The sequence below is a fragment of the Callospermophilus lateralis genome, chromosome 10, assembly GCF_048772815.1.
Source record: "Callospermophilus lateralis isolate mCalLat2 chromosome 10, mCalLat2.hap1, whole genome shotgun sequence".
NCBI classification, from domain to species: domain Eukaryota; kingdom Metazoa; phylum Chordata; class Mammalia; order Rodentia; family Sciuridae; genus Callospermophilus; species Callospermophilus lateralis.
This window is the reverse complement of record NC_135314.1, coordinates 86,702,326-86,724,990: the sequence shown is the minus strand read 5'-3', so window position 1 is coordinate 86,724,990 and position 22,665 is coordinate 86,702,326. Positions and strand designations below refer to the sequence as shown.

General features: G+C 37.2%; 1 protein-coding gene across 2 annotated transcripts in view; it reads right to left on the bottom strand.

Moving 5' to 3' along the window:
* Positions 1-16,795, bottom strand: part of Zmat3 (zinc finger matrin-type 3) — a 29,036-nt gene extending 12,241 nt beyond the window's left edge. For both annotated transcript variants that reach the window (XM_076867930.2, XM_076867931.2), the window contains exons 1-2: positions 16,591-16,795; positions 12,623-12,949 (exon numbers count right to left, since the gene is read on the bottom strand). In XM_076867930.2, the coding sequence (XP_076724045.1) occupies positions 12,623-12,892 (270 nt within the window). In that variant the 5' untranslated portion in view covers positions 12,893-12,949; positions 16,591-16,795. The remainder of the gene's footprint in view (positions 1-12,622; positions 12,950-16,590) is intronic.
* Positions 16,796-22,665: the final 5,870 nt, after the last annotated feature.

Here is a 22,665-nt window from a genome sequence, read left to right as displayed (position 1 = left end):
CAAGGGGCAACCTTTTATAAAAATTTAATGAAAAGGTGAACCAAGATTTTCTAGCCTATCAAGTGTCCCTGTATTTTAAGATCAAAACTAGAGAAAAAAATAGCTTTAAACATATAAGAGCTTAGAAATTCACTGCTCTCGAGTCCTTCTTGAGGAATCCATAAGAGCTTCATTCAACCAAAAAATGACTAAGAAACCTCCATTAAAAAGCTCACAGTATTTTCTGATACATAATTATAGATCAAAGACTAATTAAAACCTGGGGACAAGAGTGAAAGATTAATGTCTGAATCTTACAAATTGTGACACAATGGAAATAATGCAGCAGGAAATTGAAAAAAAAAAGGAAAATAGAATAAACTCATCAATTCTGCAGTAGGCAATAGCTGGTATGCCATTAATAACTGACAAATCATATAATAAAGCATTAAATAATAAGACAGAAAAGTAATTTTTAAACATAAATATTAGGGGATTAAGAATGGACTGCAAGGAGAATTAAAACCAAGAATCAATAAATGGGATGGAATCAACCTAAAAAGTTTCTTCTCAATCTGTGAGGTGAATAGACAGCCTACATCTTGGGAGCAAATTTTTACCCCTCATACATTAGATAGAGCACTAATTTATAGGGTATATAAAGAACTCAAAAATCTTAACAACAACAAAAAAAAAAAAAAACAAATAACCCAATCAACAAATGGGCCAAGGACCTGAACAGACACTTTTCAGAAGAGGATATTCAATCAATCAACAAATATATGAAAAAATGCTCATCATCTCTAGCAATCAGAGAAATGCAAATCAAAACTACTCTAAGATTTCATCTCACTCCAGTCAGAATGGCAGCTATTATGGAGACAAACAATAATAAGTGTTGGCGAGGATGTGGGGAAGAAGTTACACTCATACATTGCTGGTGGGACTGCAAATCGGTGCAGTCAATATGGAAAGCAGTATGGAGATTCCTTGGAAACCTGGGAATGGAACCACCATTGACCCAGCTATTCCTCTCCTCGGTCTATACCCAAAGTACTTGAAAACAGCATACTACAGGGACACAGTCATATCAATGTTTACAGCAGCACAATTCACAATAGCTAAACTGTGGAGCCAACCTACATGCCTTCAGTAGATGAATGGATTAAAAATGTGGCATATATACACAATGGAATATTACTAAGCAATAAAAGAGAATAATCATGGCATTTGCAGGTAAATGGATGGAGTTAGAGAAGATAATGTGAAGTTAGCCAATCCCAAAAAACAAATGCCGAATTTTTTCTCTGACTGATAAGGAGTCTGACTCATAGTGGGGTACGGAGAGGGAGTATGGGAAGAATAGAAAAACTCTAGATAGGGCAGAGGGGTAGGAGGGGAAGGGAGAGGGCAGGTGGTTAGCAATGATGGTGGAATGTGATGGACATCCTTATCCAAAGTACATGTATGAAGACATGAATTGGTGTGAACATACTTTATATACAGAGATATGAAAAATTGTGCTCTATATATGTAATAAGAATTGTAATGCATTCCGCTGTCATGTAGTTAAAAAATAAAATCAAATTTTTTTAAAAAAAGAGTATTTGAATTAAAAAAAAAAAAGAATGGACTGCAAGGGATGGTTGGGTATGACACGTCTCTGAGTGAACTTTTTTTTCTTTTTGAGGGACTGGGGACTGAACCTAGGGGCTCTCTGTCACTGAGACACATTCCTAGCCCTTTTTATTTTTTCATTTTGAGACAGGGTCTTGCTAAGTTGCCCAGGCTGGTTGCAATTCTCCTGTTCCAGCCTCCCAAGATGTTGGGGTTATAAGCATGTGCCACTGTGCTTGGCTAAGAATACATTTTTTAATATAGTTTTGAACTATAGAACTATATTACTATTTTACAGAGTTTAAAAAAAGAATCAAATCAAGGAGGACAGTGGAACACAATGTGAAACACAGACAAAAGCAAACAAACCTAACTACATGAACAGAATGACTAACAAGCACACTGAAGGAGCAGAGAAAAAAAAATACCTTGAACATTTTCATATAGTCTTAAAGTATCTTCCCACAAGACACTTATTAAACACAAAACAAAAAATACTAACTACAAGGAAGAACCCTGACAATCCCAACCTTTGTAAACTAAGAACTTTAGAAAACAAGATTTGACTGCACATTGTAGTGATAAAAACAAAAAGAACAGTATACAATGCTATCCTCTGGCTAGTATTATTTGCTTTTCTCAGGGGTATGAATTATTGACTGCCAAACTACTTCATGTGCATTGAATGTATATGAGGAAGCATTATTTTGTGAATAATGAAAACTGAGATCTCTCATTATCAAAGTACTTATACATAAAAAAAGATGGAATGCTAAAATGAATATACTGTTGTTTTGTACTGAAATTGGAAGTGTCCATCTGAAATCTATTTTAAATACAGGTACACATAGATAGATATAGATGTAGATGTAAAGACATATATTTACTAGCTCTGTTCACTGAGAAGATCTAGAAATGATGATCTTCTAGTACCAAAGGAAACAACACTTAGATTTGAGTTTCTAAATATCATTCATTCTCCAATTCCAATCATGACTACTTAAGAAATGGCTGATAGGGGAAAGCACAAGAAGATCCTCAAATGTTTTGTATTGCTAGAAATTAAGGAAGTATGCAAAAAATTATGGAAACATGTCAAGGACACAGAAACATCAGCCTGCAGGGACTCACACTGGTAAAACCTGGGGAACTCTATTGCGTCAAAATAAACAATAACAATAACAGAATATATTATCCCTAGAATAAAATAAAAATCCAGGCATCTATGATGATATAAACAAATGAATGTTGAAAAGGAAAAAATTCTTTCTTAAAATAAAATTCACACAAATAAATGAGGGTGGAAAGATCAAAACAGAAAAATCACTATTTGGCAAACACCACTGTAATAAGAATCATCACTGAGCTAGGCATGGTACACACCTATAATCCCAGATACTCGGAAGACTGAGGCAGGTGATGGCAAATTTAGGATTAACCTTTGCAATTTAGGGAGGCTCTAAGCAACTTAGTTGAGACCCTATCTCAAAACTTTTTAAATTTTTTTTTAAAGATTAGGGGTGTTGCTCAGTGGTTAAGCACCCCTAGGTTGAATACCCAGTACCAAAATATAATTAATTAAAAATTAGATTTTTAAAAAAAAGAATCATCTCTGAGAAAAATATGATAAGAAATAAAATACTGCTAGGCATAGTGGCACATATCTATAATCCCAGTGACTCCGGAGGCTGAGGCAGGAAGACTTCAAGTTAGAGCTCAGCCTCAGAATTTAGCGAGACCCTGTCTCAAAATTAAAAAATAAAAAGGGCTGTGGGTGTAGCTCAGGGGTTAAAAAAAAAAAAAAAAAAAAAAAAAAAAAAAACACCTCTTCATTCAATTCTCTGTACCAGAAAGAAAAAGGAAAAAAAACAGATTGTGAATATAAAACAAAGAAATAAAATGTTCCCATAGACTCAAAGTATCACTCCATATGATATTTATTCAAAACAAAAAGCAAACAGTAACTTTAAAAAGGAGATCTCTTGCAGGTAACACTTTAGTCATGTGGTCAAAGTTAGTAACACTAGTATGGCAACATATTTACCTCAGGTTCTTCCTGATGTGATGCACTAGAAAGAACACAATAGTATTTCTGTAGTATTTTTGCCAAAAAATATATAACCTGAATTTAATCAAGACCAGGTTTGAGACATTCTATAAAACAACTTTCCAAAAACTGTAAGATCAAAAAAAAAAAAAAATGAAGATTTATGATGTCAAAATACATTCAACTTTCATGTATAACTAAAAATTACAAATTTTCAAAAAGTGATAAATTTTTAAAAAAAGAAAAGAAAAACCAAGGACTTGTCCAAATTAAAGGAAACATGAAAATGACATACAAAATTTCATTATAGATTGGTTATTGGAACCAAAAAGATCATTAGTAGACAACTGGGGAGATATAAATAGCTTTTAGATTAGATAATATTATTGCATTAATTTCCTGATTTCAATAATTTTAATGTAGTTATGCAAAGTATTAATATTTGGGGAATCAGAATGATGTGCAAACAGAAATTTTTGGACTTTGACCTATTTTTGGAACTGTTTTGTAAGTCTACAATAATTCAAACTAAAAAGCTAGATAAAAATTACCCAAAGCCACAAATAAATGGTATAGTGGGGGACAATCTGGTTCCAGAATACATGCCACCATGCTCTACTGCCTCCTAGGACCATTCAACAGTATTAAGGACTACCTCAGGTATAAGAATTGTTTTTAAAATGCATTATGCATTTGACTTTCAGATATGAATAGTATCATCATCATTGTCAAAATCATCATCTTCGATAGGCAGAAACAGGTTAAGAAATATTTCCAACATTATACATCTAACAGGTAGTTAAGACTACAAAGTTAATGCTAGTCTGACCCCAAAGTCATGAGTTTCATGGCCTTAATATCCTAAAGAAAAAAGAAATATTAAGAAATCAAGAGATCCTCAAAAATTAAAGACATGATTGTCAAAATTTAAAAATTCAATATAGAATTAGAAGTCAAAAACACATCAAAGTAAAATAAACAACATAGTAACTAAAAAGAGAAGAGACAAACAACACAGTAGTCCCCCTATGCCTTAGTTTTGCTTTCTACAATCTCAGTTACCCATGGTTCTACCTCAATATATAGTGAACGGAAAATTCCTGAAATAAAAATACATATGTTTTGAATTGTGCAACATTCTGAGTAGTGTGGTAAAATCTCATGCCATACTGCTTCATCCTGTTCTGGTTGTGAATCATCATCCCTTTATCCAGAATATCCATGATTACGCCACCACCCTTTAGTCATTTAGAAGACATTGTACAGGTTATCAACTGTCACTTCATTGCAAAAAGTATCTTTTATATTACTTAATAATGGCCCCCAATGGCAAACGTAGTGATACTGATGATTCAGAAATGCCAAAGAGAAACTGTAAAGTACTTTAAGTGACAAGTTAAAGTGAAAGTTCTCAGAGGAGGAAAAAAAAATCATACACTGAGGTTGCTAATGTCTATGGCAATGATAAATTCACCCATGAAATTGTGGAGGGAAAAGAAATGCATGCTAGTGTTGCTGTCACATTCAAACTGCAAAAGTTGCAGCCACAGTGCAAAAGGGCTTAGTAAAGATGGAAAAGTCATTTAATTTGTGTATACATGCATATGAAAAAAAAACATAGCATATAAAGGGTTTGGTATATATTTCAGGAATCTGTTAGGGGTCTTGGAATATATCCCCCATGGATAAAAAAGTCTACTAGATAAAAATAAATAAATCCATCAATTATTCTTCAATAAGCTGGAGAGGAGGAAAAATCCAACAGGTCTAGAGATAGTAAGATTTCCAGAAAGAGAAAGAAAAAAAATAGAAAGAGGACATTAGCTAAGATATATCATCAAAGAAAAGTCCCCAGAGCTCAAAGAATCAGGAGTAAATAAATTGAAAGTTTCTACTAGAGCTGAACATAAGTGAAAAAGGACCTAGACACATTCATCAATGTGAAATTTCAGATTCCAGGGATAAGAGACAAAAAGCTTACTGAAAAACAAACCAACAACAACAAACAAATAAACAAAAAAGGACACAAAACTAAAGCAGGTCACCTATAAAAGAATAAATCAGGCCAGGCACAACAGCACACACCTGTAATTCCACCTACTCGGGAGGCTGAGGTGAGGCAGGAGGATCATAAGCTTGAGGCCAACCTTGGCAATTTAGTGAGGCCCTGTCTCAAAATAAAAAATAAAAAGGGCTGGATGTGGCTCAATGGTAGCGCACCCCAGGATTCAATCCCCTTTACCTCCTTCAAAAAAAAAAGGAATAAGAATCAGAATAAGATTTCCCTCAGCAAAATTAGATAATTAAAATACAAACACACATAAATGGAATAGCCTTTAAGAGGAAAAATAATTGTTAATCTAGACCTAAACTGTCAAATACAAAGGCATAACACAAACATTTTTTTAGAAATATAAGATTTCAGAAAAAATCTACTTTGCATTCCTCCTCCATTTTATTTATGGGAGATATATGTTTCAATATACATTTATATTTATTCTTTCTTCCTTTAAGTCATGTGAAGATGCACTCCAACAAAACACAATTAAAAAGACAAACAATAAAAGAAGTATAATGAGAAAATAGTGACCCATTCCAAAGAGCAATGAAGGAATGTACAAAATTGACAACTGTGTATGTAGCAAACCCACAGCACTACCCAATGAAAAATGGGAGCAAGAAAACAGAGGCAACTAGGATAAAGGGAGATTCCATGCAAAAGAGATCATGATTGGGAATTCTGAGGTTGGGGGGGGGGGCAGAAAAAAGAGTATATGAAAAACGCAAGAAAAAAGTGGAAAGAAGTAAAACAACTAAAAGAGTAAAACAACTAAAAAAATAAGTAAAACAACTAAAAACTCTAGGAATACAAAAAGCTACACAATGAATCAGGATTCAAATATAGAAAATATAGAAAAACTTGTCCAAATTAGAACAGAAAATCAATGGGTTGTAAATGATTAAAAAGTTAAGAAGCTATTACTTTTTTTAAAAAAGGCATAAGATCTTCTTGCTATTTTTCAAAAAAAGTACCAGGAGCTCGAGGAAAAACAGCTTTTGCAAAGTTATAGTTCACATACGAATTAAACTAATATGACTTTAAGCAATTGTGACATTCCAAAAAGAGTTACACATTTGACATCTCTTTTGAGTACCATGGCATCATGCAACTAGAAAAACAGGGAAGGAAACAGCTTTGCAGTGAACAATATTTCCCTACCCAGAATAATGCAAAATTTAATTGTCAGTTTTTAACAACTGGAACCAACCTGCCAAAAGAACATGGAAAACTTAATTTGATTGTAGACTAGACAAAATGTGATCAATCTTCATAATGTCAAAGTGAAACCAGAGCCAACCCAAGTTGGGAGGTGGAAGGAAGAACAGAATGATGAAAAAGAAAGAAAAGGATAAGGAATGTGTGGAGAAAGGAGAAGAGGTAATTACTGCTTTTCATTATAAACTCTTGGTTCCACAGACATTATTTTGAGTATTTATTTTTAAAAAATTTTTAAGGAGAAAATTGTCAAGAGGTGAAAAACTGCTAGATTTTGGCCTGTAGGACCACAGATGACTTCAGACCACTTGAGGCATATTGTAATGCACACTATAGGATAGTGTGCTGGGGAATCAGAAATAAAAACTGGAAAAGAACAATTACATGTGACCAAACTTTAAGGAAAAAAGAGAGAAGAGGAAAAGGTTATATATAACAGGAGGGATTACAAGTAAAGGGAAAGTCGCCATTGCCATTCTAATTTACATGGAAGAGACCTGGACATGATTTTGATTAGAACGCGGTGAAAGAGGTGATGAAATTGAGAGGGCAGCATAAGAAATCAAACGTGGACAAAAGAAGGGATATCTATTTGTTTTAGTCGGCTTTTTCGCTGCTGTGACTAGGAGGACCCAACCACAACAACTGTAGAGAAGGAAAAGTTTATTTGAGGGCTCACGGTTTCAGAAGTCTAGATCCACAGACAACTGGCTTTATTCCTCAGGTCTCCAGGTGAAGCAGAACAATATAGCGGAAGAATGTGCAGAGGGAAGCAGCTCACAAGATGACCAGAAAGCAGAGAGACACCTCCGCTTGCTAGATACAAATGTATAGCCCCAAAGCCACGCCCCCAATGCTCCACCTCCTCCAGCCACACCCCACCTGCCTTCAGTTACCACTAGATTAATCCCATCAGGTGATTAATTCACTGATTGAGTCAAGGCTTTTGAAATTCAATCATTTCTTCTCTGAATCTTGCACAGGTGAGCTTCTGGGGGACGACTGACATCCAAACTATAACACTATTCTTCTGAAATAAAAAGAAAGGAGATGGGGTAGACTCCGAAGATGAGGCAGAAAGCTGCTAAGCTCCAACATGTGTGTGTGGGGAGGGGCGGGGACCGCAGCGCTTCAATCCCTAACATGAACTCAGCCAGGGCTGGGCGAGCTTACAGAACCGGTCACTGCGACAGCAATACAATAGAACTAACAAGGACTTACCGTAGGAAATATAAGTGTTCAGAAAAATTTACTTCCTATTACTCCCTTATTTTATTTAAGAGAGAGAGGTATGTTGCAATGTACATTTATATGGAGTCTTCCTTTAAGTAATGTGGAAATGTACTTCAACAAAACAAACAGACTAAGTGGAGAGGCCGCTGGTCTGGGTGAAAGTCCTTTTACATTTGAGAGTCATTTTATGTTACCTCATCTGTTGGTTCCATTATTTTTTTAAGGTAACCTGGTATCTGGCTCCAGAGGAGTATCTCTGGAGGACGACCAAGGAGGTCAGGTTTTACTGGTTGATACAAGGTCCTACAGGAAGTTCCTATCGAGGTAGTAACAACAGTTAAGAGAGCTGTGTGCCTTCTAAAGCTATAAGATGGAATGAATTTTAGTTCCTTTCAGACCAAAACACTCTAAACAAGAGGTATCTCTTTTAATCAGCCAGTATTTATTAATATATAAAGTACACGATTCTCACAACCCTGCAAGGAAAATACAATCGCCCCTACTTTATAGACATGAATAGAGATTAAATATCTTGCCTAAAGTAGCTGAGCCCAGATTGCAGCCCAAATCTGTCAGATTTCAAAGCATACATGCCACTTGTGCTTTGTAAACAACAAATCTTAAGTATATTTTGATAATTCTCAGTCCACTGCAAGTTCCTTTGGATGGGGGGAAGTTTTTTTATATAATTCTTATAACTTTTTTCCTTATTTCCTTTTTCTAATTAGAGCATTATACACACACACACACATACATAGTAGCTGGGTTCATCCAAATAAATCATACATGCATGAAATCTGACCTACTCCATTTCAGTCTCTGTTCCTCCCTCCTTTTATCTCCCCTAAGCACCTTGCCCCCACTCCACTCATCCTCCCCTTGCTCATTGTAAGGGAGAATTTTGAAAACATCAAAATCAGCTGAGATTAGAGTTACTGATTATTCCATCCAAACTGGGGAATCCCTGTTACAATGTATGTGCCTAAATCAACACTTTAAATTTGGGGGAAAATTCTATTCTTTACATTATGAATTAAGACCACTACATTCAGCATCATAATTCTACAACTACTTTTTTTAACCTGTGTCCTGACTCTCTTTCTAATGAATCTAGATAGTTCAACAGGTTGTTATCTGATACTAGGTCTTATATATAGAAATGTATGGGGTTTTTCTCTTTCCACATTTTTTAAATATATTTTTTAGTTGTAGGTGGACACAATACCTTTATTTCATTTTTATATGGTGCTAAGGATCGAACCCAGTGCCTCATGTGTGCCAAGCAAGTGCTCTACCACTGAGCCACAACCCCAGTCCTCTTTCCACATTTTTTTATTGGTGCATTGTAGTTGTACATAATGATGGGCTTTGTTGAGAAATGTATGTTTATGACAAAATTTAGAAATGCACTTTGAGTAACTATTTATTTTTCATATGGACATGCAAATTAGCAGACAAACAGTGTCTGCCTTTCAACTGTGGATGCCTGAGGAAACGCTGTCCATGCTTTTTGCTTTTTTATTTCTGTTAATAACCTTCCATCTTAAAGCAGCTCTTCCCCTGGGTATTTATGCTAATGAAACAGTGTTATATTATTCCATGCCAGGCTTGTCCTAAGTACCTGAAGAAGCATACAGACAGATTTTAATAAAATGAAGACATGTTTCTCCTCCAAAAATTTTGACTTTAAATTAAATTATAATGAAAGCCATGATTTTGAGACTGCAAAATTAGATAATCTCATTAAAAAATAAAACAACAGTTGAAGATGTTCTGAAGCCTGACCATATTGTAAAAGTTCTGGGAATAAAACTATATGTGTGAGGATATATCCATCTCATTGATAAGGTAGCAGCAGACTGAGACATAGGGATGTCAGGGGGGAATGGTAGTTAGCTTAAAGGGAAGTATTTATGGAGGAGTTTCCACAGTGTGCCCCATATTATGGGAATGGAATACAGAAACACCAGTTGTTTACAATACCCATGGAAATTTGAAACTTTGGGATTTCAATAATGTTATTAACTAAAAAGTTTTCAGTAATATAATCACAGTGTTTCATCACTTTACATGAAGGTATTTCTGGCTCATAAACAGATTGACAGTGACCACTTTTATCTTGTACATAACTGAATAATGGATTTATGATCACTCTGTATTAAAATTACAATGTAGATTTTTTAGCTTTCAAATAAAATTTTATGTCTATTTTCTCATTTAATCCTAAACCACCCTGTTCTGTTATTCTGTAATCATTGTCACTCTGCCTATTCCTAGTGCTTGCTGAGACTTACTCATAGGTCTTACAGTTGTTGTCACCGTCTACTAATGCAATCCTTGATATGCCCCGCCCCCCAGGCTCACCTTCCATGTCCTCCTTCCTGTTGGTTAGCCCACCTCCAGGTTATGCTCAATCTCTGGTCCTTTGATTCTCATCTACTCTAGTATCCACATTCCTTCATCCTGACCAATTCCATTAAATGCAAATCCAGATTTCACTTCTAGCATTAGCTTTCTTCCATGTTACTCTAATGAAATTGCTTTGTACTTTTATACATACACTTCTCCACCCTGATTTCTCTGTTTAAAAACAAAACAAAAACCTTCTCCTTTAAAATTCACTTGTCTCTCCTTTTTGCCTTTATTTTCACCCTACTGTTTGGCTGATTGAATTGTCCCTTCTAACAAGCCATCCTGCCCCTCTAACTTTTCCACTTAAAAATTCTGATTATTGAATCTGTCAAATTCTTCTTCCCTTATTTTCTAATTTTTTACTCACCGCATAACTGAGGGAAATAAAATTAAGTGTAATTACATATCTTGTCAAATAAAAAACTTAGAGCAAACACACACAAAAATGTACATTTAAAAAAAAGCTATATCTTATCTAGTTTAAGCTTTATAATCCAATAATCTTGCATTAAGCTGAATTCTTTCTATACATAACCCAGAGCATCCATCACTGTCTATAGAATCAAAAAATTATGCTGGAGAAAAAGGATAAGAGGTATGTGCATACAAAATTACATATTGCCCAAGAGTTTTCCTTCATCAAAATAAACTACTCTTTCTTAAAAGGCAATTATGTGTATGACACATTAATGATTAGCTCCCATTAATGATTTAGTAAGAGCTTTATATAACCAAAACCCAAAACGTTAGAATTCAGGCTTGATTTTTCACAATGAGCCTCAGGTTATAAAACTGAACATCCCACACAAATAAATGAAGAAGAAAGTTAACGTGGAATCTTGAATTTGTGATTAGTCGTCCTAACAGATTCCTTGACAGACAAAGAAAGACCCTATATCAAACCCACTGTGTTAGGAAGTGATGTACCAAGGGAGTAAGAACAGAAATGGAGGAAAAGAAAATGTAAAAAAAGAAAAAAGATCAGAGGAGGCCTTTATGAACCAAGGATGACAAGGCCAAGATTAGAGAGAGAGAATCAACTCAACTCTGCCACTAAGGGCAAAGCAAACCAAAACAATGGGAGCTCCAGGGAAGCTACATATCATGCCTTCTCCTAAATCCCCAGTAAACAACTCACCATCAGAATACTTCTGGTGCACAATTACAAAGTGAAACAATTGTCCAGGCTTTGGGATCAAAACAAAAGATTTACACAGCAAACAAAAAAATCAAACCAGGGAAAGTTATACTATCAGAGTAGAAGAAATACCTTTGTCACAGTCAGCTTTCTACCAAGCTGTCTGACTGCTAGACATTCATGGAGAAAACAGATAGTCAAATCAATGATGGCCCAGAAGATAATCTCCACTCAGTGGGGTTTGGCCTAGATTAGTGCCCACTTCACTTTTTTCCAGAAAAAGAGATTATATAATTTCATACAGTCAACAACCTAGAATAAAAATAAATACTATATCCTCTCTTTCTGGTAAAAATTTAATCTCACATTTGCTCTTAGGTAATGGTACCATTTAAAATCCACTCTCCATTCTACATTGAGGTAAAAGCTTTAAATTTTAAATCAGTTTACACTAATGAGAATGAACAGGGCTCAATACTCCAATGTCATTTTATTCTCACTACAAAGACATCTGTGTTTTCTTTAGGGTTATACAGGAAGAGCTGAAGTCAAAAACGGAAAGCAAGAGAATAATATGGAGAGAGTACCTCAACTGATGCAAACTGAATTAGCGTCTAAATGATTTTCCACTGAATTGAATTTGGCACATCATGTTGTCCTTAGAACCACAAGTTCAAACATCAGCATAAAGGTTTACATTTGCTCACAAAGACTTGTCAACTACCAAATGCCACTTGTAAGCAGTTGAGAATCACTGTATGAAAAATGATATTTATGTTTATATAGGAACATTATTATTATTAATCAAACAAATAAACACTTAGTTGTTCTCTAAGCTTTCATGATTTTCCATAGTCAGTCTTATGTGGAAAAGCGAATGCTTAAATAGGTAGAGCCTGAATACCTGAGTTTCCCTTACCTGATAATGAGCCTGAGCTTGCTGTGCTGAGTTCAGGGTGACATTACAGAGTTTACAGTACAGGGGCTTACATAGCTCCTCCAGGGCAGAGTCTTGCTCCCCTCCCTTAGGTAATTCTTCTTCCCCAGCCAGAGGCAAGGATGCCTCTTGCCCAAAAGGCTTCTGTGGTGGAAGCTGCAAGGTTCCTGTAGACCTGGTGGCCACTGACATAGGAGGAGAGGATGAAGGTCGCTTAGGTGGAGGAAGCCCGGCCTGTTGCAAGAGGATCATTGGGTAGGAAAGCTGTGGGCATAATCCAATAGGCGATAAGAAGTTGAGTCTTCAAATCTATATCAACAGCAAACACAAACAAACAAAAAACAGTTAAAAATGAGACCTCAGCAACAAGATATATAAATGACATCATCATCTGATTCTTTCCCCTACTTCTCCAAAACTATCTTTGGGACCTCTTTCCTTTTGTTTCATCTAGCAAACTTTCCCTGCTAGTTCATTCACATTGATACGGAAGCTCTTCCACTGAGAATGGTTCTATAGATTTGGCTTTATTTTCCCTGACACAGCTCCAACTGCTGTCCGTCCCTCTAGTCTATGAACATTAATAGCATTGCATCCATGGCTAATTAAATCTAAAAATCACATGGCTGAAATGGACATCAAAGGTCACCTCATCCAGACCCCTTCCCTCAGGCACACTTAAGCACTCTGGATGACAATTATGCATAGATAAAAAGAAAAATAAAATGGCTAAGATCTTGGAAAATATCTCGTTTCCATCCAAATGATGTCAAGACTAAAGAAAAAAGAGTATCACTTCTGAGAATCCTTAAAGCACTTCCACAACTAGCTCAAATACCAAGCAGCTGTAGGAATAACCCAGAATTAAAATGTGACAGTAATAAATAGAAAGTATGCCTGCTAGCCAGGCTCAATGGCACATGCCTGTAATCCCAGCAACTTGGGAGGCTGAGGCAGGAGGATCACAAGTTCAAAGCCAGCCTCAGCAACTTACCAAAGCCCTAAGCAACTTAGCAAGAACTTGTCTCAAAATAAAAAATAAAAAGTGCTGGGGATGTTGTTAAGTGCCCTTGAGTTGAATCCCCAGTACCAAAAAAGAAAAAGAAAGTATTCAACTAGCAATATTTATTTAGTTGAGCTAATGATTCCTTAGAGCAGAGGTTGAAACAAACAGCCTGTGGGCCACATAGAGCCACAGATGTGCTATTTGGAATACCGTGTTTTGTTTTGCTTTCATTTTAAAAATTGAATTAGTTGTCAATACTTAAAAATCAAGAGATTTGTGGTTTTGTGTAATAAAAGGATGATCTGGCATCGCTGGTCCTGTGTTTCTCCAAGGGAAATAATTAGCAAGTTACTACTCAAAGGATTGTCCCCCATAGCCAGGCCTGCCTTCTCCAGGCCACATCAGTCACCCCTCAGACTGCTACCTGTAGTTGATGATACCATCTCATTTACCTTCAAGAGGTAAACTATGTGCAGAAAACAAGGTAGCCACATTGGTAGATGTCCAATGGAATAATGAATCACACTATAATAAGCTCTATCATAATTCCAGTTTCTTAGTCTTCAGACAATTTCTTTCCCCTATCTTACGAAATAACTGATAATCTCTATTTTCCTTAGAAAAGACCCTAAATGGTCCACTTTCTCTTCATTCTTTATCCATGATTTCTCCTGCCTCCCACCCAGATGGTATCTTAATTCTGACTATCTCAAAATGAATCATGGGTACACCCTTTTGAGTTCCCAAGATTCTAATTAACCCAAATTAGAATCCTTATTTCAAAATCTACAATTCCCTCCACTCTCAATACTATTAACACCTCTTTTCTTGGTCAATAGAATATACCTATTTTTAGCAGCTGGAATTTTCCATCAGGATGAAATGTATATGTATGGCAGTATAGATGTTCTAAAATGAATCAAGTTTTGAAAAGTTAAAAGAGTATGTCTTATCAAATTCAATAAATATATATCAAAGAGAAATTATAATTAAGTAACAACTTTTATACTAAATTCAAGGTCTGGGGGCAGGAGAAGAAATCACTATAAGTGGGAACTAATGTGGTAAAGGACAAAATGAAAAAATCATATAATCTAATAATACTTCTTATTAATCATAACTTAGAAAAATGATAGTATCATTTGACTCACAAGCAGGAGTATGCTTCCCATATCTCCAGGAACATAAAAAAAAAAAAAAGCAATACAGATTTAAAATGTCTAAAACATCACGTTCTCTATAATGGTACTATTTCTCTCGATTAAAAATCAAGCAAAGACATTCAAAAAGCAAAGACGGATATGGATATTTTTGAAAGGGAAACTAAAGAGACAATGCCCAGCTTTTTTAAAGTTTGACAACCTAATTATAATAACTGATTATGTTAAAGGTTACCTAGCCAATGTGTACAGTTACACTGATGCTAAGTTGCCATAAACATGCAGCTGGGTGGGTATAGAAGGGTGTCAAACATTCATATAAAGAAAATCAGCAATATAGACAGAAAATCAAATGCTACCAATTGTTGAGACAAGTCTGGACTTGTTTTATAAAAGCTCACTCCCACTGGAGGAAACTCTAGTATGTGACTCCCCCCGATGTTATCTACAGGTTTCCATCAAAATAAAGGCCCTTCAAGGCACAAAAATACAAAAAGCTTCCTTCCAGAGGAGTGGAATTTAAAAAAAAAAAAAAAAAAAAAAGTCTTGCCAAGCACAGACTTACCTGCAATTGCATTTTTTATCATGTATAAAGAGTAGCTAGCTATTCCAAAATTAATTCTTCTGTTATATTTAACAATCAACATAAAATCAACTCCCCTGAAAGAGCTTTATGTGATGATTGAAAGAAGTATTACTGCATTTGTAAACAAAAATTAGCAAAAACTACAAATGGAAAATAAAACCAAGCCTTTGGTGAATGCGCAAATGATGGAATATAAAGACCCAAAACATATGTGACTCAGATCCGTTCGACTGTTGCATTGGTTTAAGAGAGACTAATCTGAAAGCTGATATAAATAGCTATTCCTTAGATCTTAAAAACCATTCAATTTGATGCTTGCAGTAGCATAAACGAAGGATTTATGGCGGTTAATGCCCTAGTTGGTAAAGGTTTTGAGAGGACACTAAAGAAAATCAAAGCTCCACAATATACCTGTTTAAAGAAAACGAATTATTGTAACATACTGAGTTTTCATGATTGGAGTGGGGCCTACTCTTCATATACTGTATTGAACTCAATCGCTTTCTCATTTGGAGAAATGCACAGAGGAAAGAAAACAGAATACAGAAACAGGTTTCTGACATCTCAACAAACTGGGGAAGACGGCCACTGGGAATTCTGGAAACGAGGGAAAGACAGGGCAGCATTGCTCAGAGGTCATCAGAACGCAGCAATAAGAATACAAGCGAGGAAAAAAAAAAAAAAAAAGATCAGCAGAGGCAAGATATGTCATATAAGCAAGACCCAAAAGAACGCAGGAAACTGGGGGGTAAGAGGCCTTGGTAAACGGGCAAATGTTTTCCAATCTCAGCTATGTCGGTTCCGAATCCTAGGGAACGTTTACACAAGTGAATCAAAGCTACAGATACCTCAGCATCGCCCACATACACCTCACATTCCTGAGATGTGCATGCACACACACACACACACACACACACACACACACACACCTCCCCCCTCAATCCCCTAAGGATGCCATCACGAAAGATGGAATCCCCCGACTCCCATCGGGTGAGGACTAGTGCAAGGGCCAAGGCAGCTGCAACCACAAATGATCCAAATAGTACACGTGAAATGCTCAAAACAAACAGATAAATAAGAGCAGTCCAGGCACCATCACGTGGAGGGCAGGTGGAAAGACGGCGTGAAAAAGGAATCTCCAGTCCTGTGCTCCCGGATCGTCCTAAACGCCCTGAGGCTCCCAGTCGCCCGCACTTACCGGAACCCCCGGGACGCGCCGGCAGTCTCGGCGCCGCGTCCGTCCGGGACGCCCGCCGCCGCCAGCCCTGCGCGCCCGGCTCCACCCGGCTCCACCCCGCCTCTGTTCCAAGCAACTTTCTCCGCTCGCGGCCGCCGAGCCCCCTCCACAGCTGAAAGCTGACTGTCAAAAGTCAGTCCAACCCTACCCACAGGGAAACAGCTGCAGGAAGTGACTGCGGAACCGGGAGGCGGCGGAGGAGGAGACTGAGGGCGCCGGGTCGGCGTCGCAACTGCGCATGTGCCTGACGGAGCAGGCCCAGCGGCAGCGACGGAAGGCGGCGGCGGCGGCGGCGGCGGCGACCAGGACCGCGGCTTCAGCCTCCCTGGCCACAGCCAGGGCGTGGGGCAGGTGCTTCAACCACAAGTTCGGGGCTTCGCACTGAGACCGTACCAGAAACAAAGGCATGAGTCAGAAAAAAAGTGCACCACTGCCCGTCTCTGCCGACAACTCCTAAGAGCTGTTCACCGTGGACCCTGGAAAGTTGACTCATAGCTGAAGCCTGGGCAGAGCTTTTGCAACTTTCATCTCTTTTTAGGAAGGCTAAACAGGTTTCATCACAGTTCTCCCTCAGCCTGCTGGTGGTCGGCTGAAGTGGCCGAGTGGAGCTGTTAAAATGTCCAGGACTCTGCTGCGACAAAACCTTTAAACTACACCTCTCCGCACTTCCGCCCCGGGATGGAGGAAGAGGAGCGCAGCTGCCTTCATGGTGGCCTCCCATCGCACAAGAACCCACGCACCTGCCTTCTCTCTCCCCTGCACTAAAGTAAGCAAGACTTGTTGGAGACTTTTTCTCCTGACCATCGGAGCTTCACCCGCAAGGCAGGAAGAACCAAGAAAGAGACTGACTAACGCTGGGATACTGCCATCTCTCTCATTGCCAACTTGGATACCTTCGGGGTTGGCATTCCAGCGCTAAAATTCTAAATGAGCTGAGGAGTTCCATCTATAAAATTCTACTATTTTTAGTACTTTCAGCATGTCAAGATGTGCTGGTTATTTTTTTTTTTAATCTGTGGTAAACTAAACATAAATTTACCATTTTAGGAGTACAGTTTGATAGTATCAAGTATACTGCACTGTTGTGTGGCTGTTTTCATCATTAAAATGCCAAGGAGATCTTAGTAAGGTGTGCTCTAGTGTTAGGCAAATTTCTGCAAAAAATCAAGGCTTTTTCTTTGGCAGAATCATACCCTATCCAATACCAGAAACAAATCAATCATTTTATAAGTAAGGAAAATCGTTTAGCAAACATGCACAGCTAGTGTACAATGATGGCCTTTTGGGATGAGTAATCCATCAACTGAGTTGTTTTTCCAACTGTGTATGTACATATACTTTGTGTCTGATTTTTAAATGGCCACATTGCTTTAAAAAAGTAAATAAATGCAGCTGAAATCCACTTTGCAGCACTTTTTCTCTATGGCTTTAGCCAGTGGTAGAACTTAACAGTCCACACTTTTGAACTAGGATAATGACTGGGCCACCGCTTGCCTTTCCATTCTTGCCTCCCACAGTTCCTTACCTTTACTCAAGGGTACCATCTCTGCCACTAACTTTCCCACCTCAGTGATTTAGCTTGATCTATATTTTGAGTACAAAATGTTTTTTCTCCCCTCTTACTGCATTTCCAGATTCTACCTATTCTTCCAGGCCTCTTCCAGAAGCTCCTATAGCACTTCCCCTACACACCTTGATGATTCACAACATGTGTTGCCTTACATTTTAATTACTTAAAGAGATAGTTGATCTGCTCTATAAAATCCATGACTGCAGGAAGAATACATGTCTTGGAGTTTTCAAGTTTTAAATTTCATGGTTGTATGCATTTTTACATGTCAAGATAAAAATCTGAAAAAGTTAACTGAGGGGCCCCACCCTCCAGCTCTGCATGCACACATAAAATTCATGTTCTTTATCCCTGGTCTTATATTCTCAGGCAGCTACTGCATTTCCTTCCCTGTCTCAGAAGAAAGAAGGTGGCAATCCCACAATGTTTGTTTAATAGGCATTTGAAGCTCATGGCAGTAATAGTTGTCTCATAAATCAGAGCTTGTGGTTTGGAATAGCTGGACTTAAAAGAACTGAAAGAAAAAGAAATGGTCCACAAACAATGTATTCATCACTTTTACTGTAAAAAAAAATGATAAGGGCTGCATAAGTTTATTTCCTGCTTGTACATTATATTTTGTGGGTCAGCCAAGGTTCTGCTCCAAGGGTCTTCTTGTCCCATGCTGAAGAAGAACCCTTATGTGGGACTTGGACAATTTTTATGACAGACAAAAAGATCAGAAGAGCTCATGGAAACTTCTAAAGCATTTAGGCTGCTTCATCCATGTGTCATGACATTCCATTGGCAAAAGCCTTTCATATGGCCAAACTTCAAGTCAGTAGAAAGTCTGTTTCTTCCATAGGTAAATCATATGGCAATAGGCATGGATTATAACCCTTTTGGGGGTTGTGGGGGACAGGGTTGTGTGGTTAATTGTAAATAATAATACAGTCTGCTACAAATACAGAGACATTTGTGTATATCCCCAAGAAAGGCCTGAGGATATACACAACCACACACACACACACACACACACACGCGCGCACACACACAGAGTTCCTGAGATAAGTTTTAAAAAGTCATGGAGAGAGAAATAATAGAACTCCAGGATATATTTGAAAATCTAAAGATTGAGGGTATCTGAGCTCTGTTCTCATTGGAAATGTTAAAAGAACCAAGATTCAGAAGCTTCCCTTCAGTAAACCAACAGAGGGCAGCAAGGTAGCACAAACTGTTCGGGCGTAAAGAGGGGTGCTCCCAGCTTGTTCTTTTTAGTATTTATGGCTTTAAAGACCATTCAAAGTTTCTACAGGAGAGCTGTAGAGGGTTAAAGAGCCTATAGGTCAGAATGAAGACAGACAGACCTGAATGCACAGACCAGTGACCCAAAGGCAATGGAAAAGGAGATACCAAATTTTAAGGCCAAAATCAAGAGGTGTTTGCATCTGACAATCAGATACCTGCCCTGGCCACCTGCCTCCCCACCTCACCCTACCCACTCCCAAATAATTTTGAAGCTGTCCTCGTCCTCAGAAAAACAAGGGGGAGGCAGATAATTTTGAAGAGAGAACATTTTAGCTAAAAATGGTTTGGGGACAGAAGAGATTTGGAAGTAACATAGATGAGTTACTATGAGTATGTGGAATTAGCAAAATTAAAATTTTCTCTCCATAGAATTAACAGATTGCAACATGAGACTACAATTTTTTTAAATAATTTTTTGCACACTTGAGTTTTAATGACCTGATATATTTATATGGCCATACATTTAGTAAACTTATGAATAAATGAAGAATTTTTGTTTCCACTATTCTATAATAGGAATTACAGTGCCTGACAATTGTACTTCACAGGAAAGCTGTCTTTTTAGTGTAACTATTATGTGGGAAATGCTGAATTTATCCAGGGAAAACTCTCATATTAAAACAAAGAAAAGTGCATCTCAGATACAGCATCTATCTCCAGGATATACAAAGAAGTCAAAAACTTAACACCAAAATAATAATAATAATAATCCAATCAATAAATGGGCAAAGGAAATGAACAAGCACTTCTTTCAAGGAAGAAATGTGATCTGTCAACAAATACATGAAAAAATGTTCAACATCTCTAGCAGTTAAAGAAATACATATTAAAACTACACTGTGATTTCATCTCACTCCAATCAGATTGGCAATTAACAAGAATATAAGTAACAATAAATGTTAGCAAGGATGTGGGGGGAAAGGTACCTTTTTTTACATTGCTGGTGGAACTGCAAATTGGTGCAATCACTCTGGAAGGCAGTATGAAGATTTCTCAGAAAACTTGGAACAGAACCACTGTTTGACCCAGTTATCCCACTCCTTGGCATATACCCTCTAAGGACTTAAAATCAGCATACTATAGTAATGCAGCCACTTCAATGTTTAAAGCAACTCAATTCACAGTAGCTAAACTGTGGAACCAACCTAGATGTCCTTCAACAGATGAATGGATGGATATATAATGGAATATTACTCATCCATAAAGAAGAATGGAATTATGGCATTTGTCAGTAAATGGATTGAACTGGAGAATATCATGCTAATCCCCAAAACCAAAGGCCAAATGTTCTCTCTGGTATGTGGATGCTAACACATAATAAGAAAAGAAGTTCACTGGATTAGGCAAAGAGGAATGAAGGGAAAGGGGTGGGTAATGGGAATAGGAAAGATGATAGAATGAATCAGACATTTTTTTCCTATGTTCATATATAAATTCTTGACTGGTGTAACTCTACATTATGTACAACCACAAGAATGGGAAGTTACTCCATGTATGCATAATATGTCCAAATACATTATACTGTCATGTATAATTAAAAAGAACATATAAAATTTAAAAAATAAAACAAGGATAAATATTTTTCATTATTCCAGATCTCACATTAAGCAAATCTATATTTTTTGTTAGTTTATTTACTAAGAAGATAGTTCTAACATACTTTTGGTGGCATGATTTGAGACTTTGAGGAATCTAAACCATGAATCTTCATTCTGTACCTCAATCAGAAGGGGAGAAACACTCACTAGTCTGCAAGGACTGGTGCAATTTGTCAGGTCTGACTCCTCTCTCATATGGAAATTTGCATCATCATTTGAGACTTCACACATCTTTACTCTTATATTCAGGACATAGCATATCATATCATGTCTTCCAGTTCTATTTTTTCTTTAAACCATCAGAGAAAAACTCAAATATTCTTTGTCTCTGATTTTTAACACAATCCTTCCTTCACAATCAGAGCAGCACAATACACAAAAATCTCAAATAAAGCAAAATAACCTCTCAGATGTTTTAATAACATTTTTACTAAAAACAAAGTAGAAAGGAATAATGAAAAAATTGCAACAGCAATGACACTTTTTTTTTTTTTAATTCAGGGGCACTCAACCATTGAGCCATATCCCCAGCCCTATCTTGTATTTTATTAGAGACAGGATCTCACTGAATTACTAAGCACCTCGACATTGCTGAGGTTGGCTTTGAACTTGTGGTCCTCCTGTCTTAGCCTCCAAGTAGCTCTGATTACAGGCATGCACCACCACAACTGGCAGCAGTAGCACAATTTTTAATCCTCCCTTATTTCCTATTAAGTTTCTTAAAAATGCACCAAATAGGCAGCAATACCAAAAGCCTATAGCCAACTACTATGAGGAAATATCCCCATAACCTTAAAATATCAGTGGGAATGGAGACAAACCATCCAGCGGCAAGACCTGTATGGCAGCAGCAGGAGAAAAGAAGAGAACCATCAGGGCAACTGACCTAAGAATGCCGAATAGCTGGTGGGCTCCCTGGAAAGCTCAGAGGGCCAATCTAAAAACAGAGCTTTGCAGACTCCAAGAGCAGATTTGTACAATGGATACAGGATAAATTCTGGAGGGACTGTAGCAGTGTGGGTCCCATAATTCTCAGAACTCACCAACCCAAACTCCTTTTTCAAAGTGAGAGAAAATGCTTTGAGAGTTCAAATGGTATAGGTTAGAAAAATAGGAAAGAAAGAGATTCAGTTTAGTGAAGAGGAGGAGCAAAGAGACCATGGATTGAAAGTCACCATCATTGTGAACTCTACATGAGAACAATGGAAAAAGTAGAAAGGTTCCCTAAACCACCCACTCTTCAGCTTCTGATCAAATCTGTAGATTCTACTGTGGGCATGCAAGAAATTTAGAGGGCACAGAAAGAATACCCTCTAAAATAGTTATGAGCTCAACAAATTCCAAATTCTACAGAACAGTGATGACCTGATTTCCTCCATAATTAAATGCCACAGAAAAAGGGGACAGGGACTGAAAAGGGAATGTACAGGTTTTTAAAAGTCCAAAATAATTTAAAATACTGGCAAAATTAAATTATAATATTTAAACATGCATACTTGGTTATGTTATAATAAAAGGCAAAGAATTGATCACCAAATCATGCAAAAGAGCCTCTCAGATGTTTTCATAACATTTTAACAT